The sequence below is a fragment of the Tupaia chinensis genome, unplaced genomic scaffold (assembly GCF_000334495.1).
Source record: "Tupaia chinensis unplaced genomic scaffold, TupChi_1.0 Scaffold000231_1, whole genome shotgun sequence".
Classification (NCBI taxonomy): Eukaryota; Metazoa; Chordata; class Mammalia; order Scandentia; family Tupaiidae; genus Tupaia; species Tupaia belangeri.
Window position 1 is genome coordinate 884,192 of NW_006159706.1, and position 9,086 is coordinate 893,277.

Consider the following 9,086-nt stretch of genomic DNA (forward strand, 5'->3'; position numbering starts at 1 on the left):
GAAGGTCCCGGGTTTGCATCCCAGGTGGGTCCAATTACAACTCTACTGCTGTGCCACCACTTGGCCTCCTTTTTACCTCTTCAGGCCGATAGGTAGTAAGGGCTCTCCGTTATGGCTAGCCCAGGGTGCTTCATCTGTTTCCCTCATGCCTGCATGCACCTCTGTACATAGTTCCTTCATTAAACTCTCCTCAGTTCCTCTTTGAGAAGCCGTGTGTGTCTCAAACAGGCATTTACAGAACTATATCTAGTGGTCGAATGACTTTCCCAAGGTCACGCCAACAGTAAGAGACAGAGTACCTGGAGTACGCGCTTAATCACAGAGGACAGTCATTTTCAGCCTCCCCAGCCTGCCCAGCCCCCTCCCAGAATCCCTATGCCCTGCCCCACCTGCCGGAATCTGTGATCCTTTTGTTGGGATGGGATTGAATTCCCCAGGGCTCCTGTCCCAGACCTGGCCAGCAGCTCTAGTAACCAGAGCTGTGTGAGAAGAAAAGGCCAAGCCATTGGGGCAGCCGCACCCCAAACAGAGGTGAGGTCGCTGGTGAGTCATGCCAGTGAGGGGCCACCTCACCAGTCCCAAGGGCCACTGCTCACCCGGGAACACTGGCCTCCCAGCTCCTGGCTATTCTCTTCTTTGGTCTTTGCTCAGGCTCTTCAATCCTCCCAGTCCCACCCAACAGGTGTCCAGAGCTAGGACACCTGCCCTACCGCTCACACCCTGGGCCTCCGAAGATGTGAGATGCACCAGGGCTCTGGGTGAGGCCCTCCAGCTCCCCACTTCCCCCTTCTTTCTCAAAATCCTCTCAGATTCCCAGAGATGGGCTCCGGCCAGGAAGGGTGGGGCTGCCCCTGGGACCATCAGGAGTCACGGGGCTGCATAGGCAGTGACAGAGCTGTGACCGAGAGCAGACCGTCACCCATCTGTGTCTCCAGCCGACTAACGTGCCATGTCCCAGCACCTGCTCCTCCCACTTGTGATCCTCGGTAACAGGGGATACAGGAGGGCTGTGAGGGGCCTGGGTCCTAGCTTCGAGGGGATGGAAGGCAGGATTCCTGGGCTCTGTGGGAAGGCTGGGGTGTCAGAGGAGGGAGGGGAGGGAGAGGCCAGAAGGAGGAAAACGAGACATCAGGAAGAAGAGGAACAATGTCAGAGGAGGGAGACAGGAGGCCTGGGGGCTTGGGAGATGGAGTAGCCAGCCATAAAGCTGGAGGGAGCAGGAAGGGCGCCTAGCAAGGACAGGTCTCCAGCCTCTTCCTGCCTCCTGTGTTTTCCCAGTCATCGGTCCGGATCCAGGAACCTTCCAGGACTCAGGTAAGGCAGCCTGACCAGGGAAAGTCCTGTGCAGAGGCAGGAAAGATAGAAGGGGTACCAGCTGGCGTGGTGTGGTGGTTAAGGGCAATGGACTCCCACATGGCCGACAGTGGTTCAAGTCCTAGACTTGGCGGCTTGCTTTCTCAGTTTCTCTCTCTCTCTCTCTCTGTCCCTTTTCGGTCAAATTAAAATAAATAAATAAGGGGTAACGAGGGTGCTGGCAGGAGCGCTGAGAGGACAGTGAATTGGGGAACAGAGAGCAGGAAGATGGGGGCTGAGCAGTGTCAGAGCTGGAAGCCACCAGGATCTTGTCCTCTTTTTACTTTCTCGTTCTCAGCCTTCAGTCCTTCCCAAGAGGAACCTGAAGATCTGGGTAAGGAAGAGGCCTGGGTGTCCTCAGATCTTACAGGTTAGGGTGGCTGGCCCATGAGGGAGGTGGAAATGACCAGAAACTTGTGCCTGGGTCCTCTGTTTTTTGTTCAGAGGGACAGAGTGGGGTGGAGGACAGTGCTTTGTCCTGCGTGACCTGGGCCTCTGGAATATGGGACCCTAGGCAGGCTTTGACCTCCAGGGTTCCCATTGCAGACTGCGGGCGCCCGGAGCCCTCTGCCCGCATCATGGGAGGCTCGGATGCACAACCGGGCACCTGGCCGTGGCAGGTGAGCCTGCATCATTGGGGCGGCCACGTCTGCGGGGGCTCTCTCATCGCCCCCTCCTGGGTCCTCTCGGCTGCTCACTGTTTCGTGAGGTGCGTATTCGCCGGTGACCAGCCCCTCCCCTTTACAGTCTTGCGCCGCCGGAAGTTTGACCTCTCCCCTCCCTCCCGCGTGCTCAAGGCTAACCACTTCAGCTCTGACTCCCAAGCTAGTACCTCGTTCCAGGTGGGGTTAGGTTGCCAGGCGGCTCGTCCCACCTCTCTAATAAATATCCGACTCGGAACCCTATCTTTCCAAGGCGCTTAATCACTACCTCGGAATTGGATTCGTCCCTCCCCTTTTAGGAGACTTTCTCAACCTCCATCGACTCAGTTCCAACTGGATCTGACCCCACCGCGCGAGGGTCTGGTCCCTTCACTGCGTCCATCTAACCCCGCGCGTCTCGGTCTTGGCGCAGTAACGGGACCTTGGAACCTGCATCCGAGTGGTCGGTACTGCTGGGCGTGCACTCCCAGGACGAGCCCCAGGACGGCGCGCACGTTCGCGAAGTGGCGGCCATCCTGGTGCCCGACAACTACACCAGGGTGGAACTGGGCTCCGATGTGGCCCTGCTGCGCCTGGCCTCGCCCGCCAGGTTGGGCCCCACGGTGCGACCCGTCTGCCTGCCCCGCGCCTCGCACCGCTTCACTCATGGCACCTCCTGCTGGGCCACGGTGCAGCCCTGGGGGCGGGGCTTCAGGGGCGTGCCTTGAAGGCGAGGGTCCGAGTGGGCGGGCCCGGGACGTCGGGCCTATGGGGCGGGGCCTCGAGCAGGGCCTTGGAGGGCGGGTTTCTGGGGGGCCCGGGTGGATCCTCCATCTGTCCTCTTTCCCAGGGGTTCTCAGACTACGGAATCATCCTCACCCCACTCCCTCTTCAACTTTCCTTACAGTTTTCCTTTCCAGGATTTAGGGGCCACCTGGGTTCCATCCTAGCTCTGACATGGCTTTCTTTCTTTCTTTTTTCTTTTTAAGACTTTTTCATTTAATTAATTCACTTATTTATTATTTTTAAAATTTGCTATAGGTCACATGCACTCACCAGAGAGAGACAAAAAGAGAGGGAAAGTAAGAAAGCAAGCCACCCAGCACAGGACTCAAACTGTGGTCAAACGGTGGTCTACAGTATGGGAGTCCAACGCCTTAACCACTGTACCACCTGCTGGTCCCTAGTTCTGCTATTTCAAGACGAAACACTTCAGTACGTTTCCTCCTCTGTAAAATGAGGAAAATAGTGGTGCCCATTTCGTGGAGTTGTTGGGTAGACTGAGAAAGTCCATGAAGTTTGTAGCCCGGTGCCTAGCACAACAGTATGTAATGCAATTAAGTAGCTTGACTTCACATAATTCATGTTAAAGCAGTAAATCTGCGCACCCTCCATAGGACGCATTCTGCAAGTGTCAGCTTCTGCCCTCCTGCCCTCCCTTCCCGCTTCCTCCCATCCTATTTACCCATCAGTCATCTCCCTACTCCCGCCTCCTATCTTCTCCCCGCTTACCCTCATTCAGTCGTCTTTCTTTCACTCAAGATGTTTCTTCAACCTCGTCCATTCACCAGGCTCTGTGTTAGCGTTGCAGGTACACCAGCGACCGTCAAAAGCGAAGTCCCACCTTCTCGGAACTTACAGTCCAGTAACAATACATTTAATAAACAAGCAAATGCCTTGTGCAAAGGTGTGGGGAAATAGACCACGTTTCCCTTCCTTGTCATCCCCATCACCCAATGCTATCTTACCATGCTAGCCAGGCCCCCACAGATTCCCCATCTGCTGTGATCAGACCTGGGCCCGGCTGGGGGCTTTGGGAAGATGCTTCAGGAGGAAATGCCACAGCCCATGTGTTGTGGCCCCATCAGGGCAGGAGGTGACGGGGAAGAGTCATCGTGGGCACCCAGGAAGTCTGAGAGAATGGGACCAGACCACACAATGGGTGCCCAGAGCAGAAGTTTGCAGGGAAGGTTTTGTGAAAAGGATGTACTGGGGGGAGGTGGAGGCCATTCTGGGGACCGAGGTAAGACATATCAGGAGGAGAAAGGCCAAGATGCCAGGCTGGAGTGAAGGGGGCAGAAAACTTAGGAGGTTGTACCCTAGGGTCAAGTCAGACTGAGGGCCAGACCTGCCAGCCCCAGGGATCCTCAGGGCAAGCTCCCTGTTTAAACAGTGGGATCCACGCATTGTTCTTGAAAAGATCAGAGCTGAATTTCAGAAGCAGTCCTCTGGGGGACCAGCAATTAGTGTAATGGCTATGTTGCTGGACTTCCACATAATCGACCGCAGTTCAAGTCCGGGACCCAGTGGCTTAAAACTCACGCTGGGCACGTGTGCGTGCATGCCCAAGATCCCGAGAGGAGAATGGAGGAGAAGGAATTGCGGCGTGGCCATCCCCCCTGGGGGGTGATTTTTCGCTTTCTGTCTCTCTGTCTCTCTGTCTGGCGAGCGCACGCGCTCTATAGCAAAAATCTCTCCCCCCCCCCAAAAAAAAAAGAAAGAAAGAAAGAAAGAAAGAAAAAGAAAAAGAAAAAGAAGCAGTCCTCTGGCAGCAGCAAGGGAAGAGTGGACCAGACACAAGGCTGGGTCAGTCAGCCAGGCCCAAGATCCTGTGCCTACACTAGGGCTGTGGCAGAAAGCACACCCAGAAGTCACAAATGAAAGGTTTTTGTGAGTTGGGGTCTGATCCAGGAAGAGGAGTTTTGAGAGGGGCTCGGGATGACACCCAGATTCCAGGCTTGGCAGCTCGGCGGTACAGGACCAGATCTCGTCTATAGAGCATCTTTGTGAAAAGACTCTCCTCTTCGGACCAACACAAGTCCACATCAGAGCTGAGAGCTTAGTGGCTTCAGCCCTCCGCGCATTCTTTGTTGGTTGTAGACCTCTGTGCTTGCACGGCCATGCAGGACAGCTCTCACTGGGTGCTTGATGGGCCCATCTGAGAGGAGGGCATGGGAAGAACGGGTAGGGTCAGGAGGGTGGTGAATGTGGATGGCTGAGGTGCTGGAGATGTCCTGGAGGCAGGTGAGAGGGACAAAGCTGAGCCCTGGGTAACTGGAGGTGCCATACTCGCCTCACAGTATCTGCTCTCTGGTTCTGTCCCCAGACCCTCTGCCTCGCCCCTGGGTGCTACAGGAAGTGGAGCTAAGGCTGCTGGGAGAGGCGGCCTGTCAGTGTCTCTACAGCCGCCCTGGCCCCTTCAACCTCACTTTCCAGCTTTTGCCAGGGATGCTGTGTGCTGGCTACCCAGAGGGCCGCAAGGATACCTGCCAGGTAAGAGGAGGCCCCTGTACCTACTGGGTGGGCCAGAGCCCTAACCAATCAGAAGCAACGTAAGGAATACACAAATCCCATCTCTCTGAGCCTCATCTGCAAACTAGGGGGCAAGAATGCCAGTGGATGGGATTGCTGGGAAGCTTGTAAATGGACGGAAGTCAAGGCTCGTGGAGTGGGCACTGTTATTTATGGCAGTTTAGTGCAGTAAGGAGAGCTGGTTAGAAGCCCAGCTCTCCCGTGTATTTGCTGTGTGACTTTGGCCAGGTTACTTAGCCTCCGTGTGCCTATATTTTCTCTTCTAGACGATGAAAATAATAGTGTTACCTACCTCATAGAGTTGTTGTAATTATTAGTAGTCTCTGGCCCTTAATAAGAACTAAATAAATGTTAGCTATTATTATCCCACCTCCCAGTCCCTAGTACAACACCTATTACTTAGTAGGTGCTCAGTAAAGAGTTATTGAGGGACCAGCAGAGGGCATAATGGTTATGTCATTGGACTCCCATGGAGTTGACTGCAGTTCAAGTCCCAGACTGGGCAACTTACAACTCACACTGGGTGCGTGTGGTGCATGCCCAAGATCCTGAGAGGAAAATGGAGGAGAAGGGATTGCAGCATGGCCATCCCCCTCAGTGGTTGATTCCTCGCTTTCTGTCTCTCCATCTCTGTCTTTCCAGTAAGTGCATACACCCTATAGCAAAAATCTATAAAAAAAAAAAAAAAAAGAAAGAAAGAAAAGAAAAGAGTTAGTTATGGGGACCTGCAGGTAGCGTGGTGGCTGGGGGCACTGGACTCCCTACCTGGATGGAGTCCCCAATTGTGGTTTGAGTCCTGGACCTGATGGCTTGTTTTCTCGCTTTCCCTCTGTATCTCTCACTCTGTTCCTTTCTGGTCAAATTAAAATAATACATAAATATGGGACCAGCAGGTGGCATGGTGGTTGGGGCGCTGGACACTCCCACATGGCCGACAAGGGTTCGAGTCCTGAATCTGGTGGCTTGCTTTCTCACTTCCTTTCTCTCTCACTCTCACCCTCTGTCTCTCTCTGGTCAAATTAAGAAATAAATGAATGAATAAGTAAAAACATAAAATAAATAATAATAATAATACATAAATAAATAAAAATAAAGTTAAATAATTCTAAAAAATAGTTATTGGAAAAAAATTAATTAATACTTCACAGGAGGGAACTTTCCAGCTAACCTACTAAAGGTCAGCACATACTGCATTTTAACCATATAGAACAGAAATCTTCATCTAATGATGTAAATATAAAAAGAGAATTAAAAAAAAGAACTATTGGGGCTGGCAAGTAGAGTGGTGATTAAGGTGCTGAACTCCCACATGGCTGACCATGGTTTGAGTCCCGGATCTGGCAGCTTGCTTTCTCACTTTCCTCTCTCTCTCTCTCTCTGGTGAATGTATGTGCACTATAGCAAGCAAAATGATAACAGTAATAAATAAAATAAATAATAGTTTTTTTTAAAAGAATTATTTACGGGAACCAGCAGTTAGTGTAATGGCTATGTCGCTGGACTCCCACGTAGTCGACTACGGTTCGCATCCCGGACCCGGTGGCTTAAAACTCACGCCGGGCACGTGTGTGTGCATGCCCAAGATCCCGAGAGGAGAATGGAGGAGAAGGGATTGCGGTGTGACCATCCCCTCTGGGGGGTGATTTCTCGCTTTCTGTTTCTATGTTTCTGTCTGTCTGTCTGGTGAGCGCACGTGCCCTATAGCGAAAACCTCTCAAAAAAAAAAAAAGAATTATTTACTTAATTTTATTTATTCATTAATTCCTTTTAGTTTGACCAGAGAGCGACACAGAGAAAGAAAGGGAGAAAGTGAGCTACCAGGTCCGGGACTCGAACCATGATCAGCCATATGGGAGTGGCCACCAGGTCCGGGACTCGAATCCTGATCAGCCTTGTGGGAATGTTCAGCACTTTAATCACCACACCACCTGCTGGCCCCCAATGACATACCTTTTTGAGGACACCTAAGCATGCGTGGTGAGAGCAGAGTGTTGGAAAAAGGGATTGTGGCAAACCTTCTAATTCTGAGGTTCTGGGACCTACGGACATACCCCCCCACCTTCCTGAGTAGTATTACAAACAATTCGAATTCCTCTAGACAAGCACTGCACAACCAAACTTCCTGCAAGGACGGAAATGTTTTGAATCCGTGCTGTGCAGTGTGTTGGCTGTTAGCCTCACTTGGCCGGCTACTGAGCATTTGAAATGTGGCTAGCATGACTGAGGAACTAAAAGTCTAATTTTCTTTAACTAGCCAAAGGAAGTTAGTGGCTACCATATGGGACAGCACAATTCTACACGATTCTGAGCCTTCTTTATGACCCTTGCCAGGTCACAGAGATGCCTGACCTGGGTTACAGAGATGCCTTAGGGACAATGCCCCAACAGTCAATAGGCCCAGAACCATTGTTTCAATGTCTGTTCATTGTGGTTCTTCCTCCTTACTTTCAAACTGTCCCTTCTTGATGCTTTTAGATTGCTTATTCCTATTTCTTTCTCTCTCTCTTTCTTTTTTAAAATAAGTTTTATTAAGAGAGAGACTTGGGGCCAGCAGTTGGTACAGTGGTTGAGGCGTTGGACTCCCACATAGCCGACCATAGTTCGAGTCCCGACCTGGAGACTTGCTTTCTCACTTTCTCTTTCTCTCTCTCTGGTGAGCGCATGTGTTCTGTAGCAGATTAAAAGTAATAATGATAATTAATAAAATTAAATAAATATTTCTTTAAAAAAAGAGAGAGAGAGAGACAATCCATAGGACTGGTCATGCCAAAATCCCCTTCCACCAGTCTTCCAGACCATTGGCTCTTGAGCACTCTTGGATGACTCAAGGTGACTGGGCTGGGATTCCAACTGTGGTTGCCAGGTGGGATCTGACTTTTCTTGAGCATTACTTCTGTACCACAGAGCAAGCCTTGAATTGCCTATTTATTTCTCTCTCTCTCATAGTTGACAGAAGGCATGTGCACTCACTGGAAAGAGAGAGGAAGAAAGCACTTAATGGGGTGTGTTCGAACCACAATCCCTTCTCCTCCATTTCTCCATCCTGTTAGGATTTGGGACACACATGCACAAGCGCCTGGAGTGTTTCAAGTTGCTGGGGCCAGGATCTGAACCCCGATCAGTTCTATATTGCCTATTTTTATGGGGTGGGCACACATGCATACACGTCCAGTGTATTTTCTTTTCTTTCTTTTTTCCTTTTTGAGAGATTTTGCTATAGGGCATATGTGCTCACTGGAGAAACAAAGAAAGCAAGAAATCACCCCCTGGGGGGGATGGCCATGCCACAGTCCCTTCTCTTCCATTCTCCTCTTTGGATTTTGGGTACATATGCACATGCACCCAGCGTGAGTTTTAAGCTGCCGAGTCTGGGACTTGAACCGGACACTTATGTGGGAATCCAGTGACATGACCATTACTCCATCTGCTGGTCCCAGACCGGTGTGTTTTCAAGCCACTAGGAACGTGAACTGCACAGTCAGCCATGTGGGATTCAGCCACCTTAACCTCCACACCATCTGCTAGCCCACCCAGATTATCTATTTCTTTCTTTTTTTTTTAAGAGAAATTTCGGCATAGGGAGCATGCACTCGCTGGAGATACTGAGAGATACAGAGAGACAGAAAGCAAGAAACCAATCCCCAGGGGGAATGGCCACACCACAATACCTTCTCCATTCTCCTCTCAGGATCTTGGGCATGCATGCACACGTGCCTGGCATAAGTTTGAAGCCTCCAGGTCCGGGACTTGAACCACGGTTGACTACATGGGAGTCCAGCA

The 9,086-nt window shown here is 51.3% G+C and overlaps 1 protein-coding gene across 3 annotated transcripts in view; it reads left to right on the forward strand.

Annotated features, from left to right (window-relative positions):
* The first annotated feature begins 949 nt into the window (after positions 1-949).
* The window catches only part of PRSS36 (serine protease 36), an 18,507-nt gene continuing 10,370 nt past the window's right edge, over positions 950-9,086 (forward strand). For all 3 annotated transcript variants that reach the window (XM_014587677.1, XM_014587676.1, XM_014587678.2), the window contains exons 1-8: positions 950-986; positions 1,279-1,314; positions 1,652-1,687; positions 1,900-2,062; positions 2,428-2,683; position 2,730; positions 4,995-5,018; positions 5,101-5,267. In XM_014587677.1, the coding sequence (XP_014443163.1) occupies positions 950-986; positions 1,279-1,314; positions 1,652-1,687; positions 1,900-2,062; positions 2,428-2,683; position 2,730; positions 4,995-5,018; positions 5,101-5,267 (720 nt within the window). The remainder of the gene's footprint in view (positions 987-1,278; positions 1,315-1,651; positions 1,688-1,899; positions 2,063-2,427; positions 2,684-2,729; positions 2,731-4,994; positions 5,019-5,100; positions 5,268-9,086) is intronic.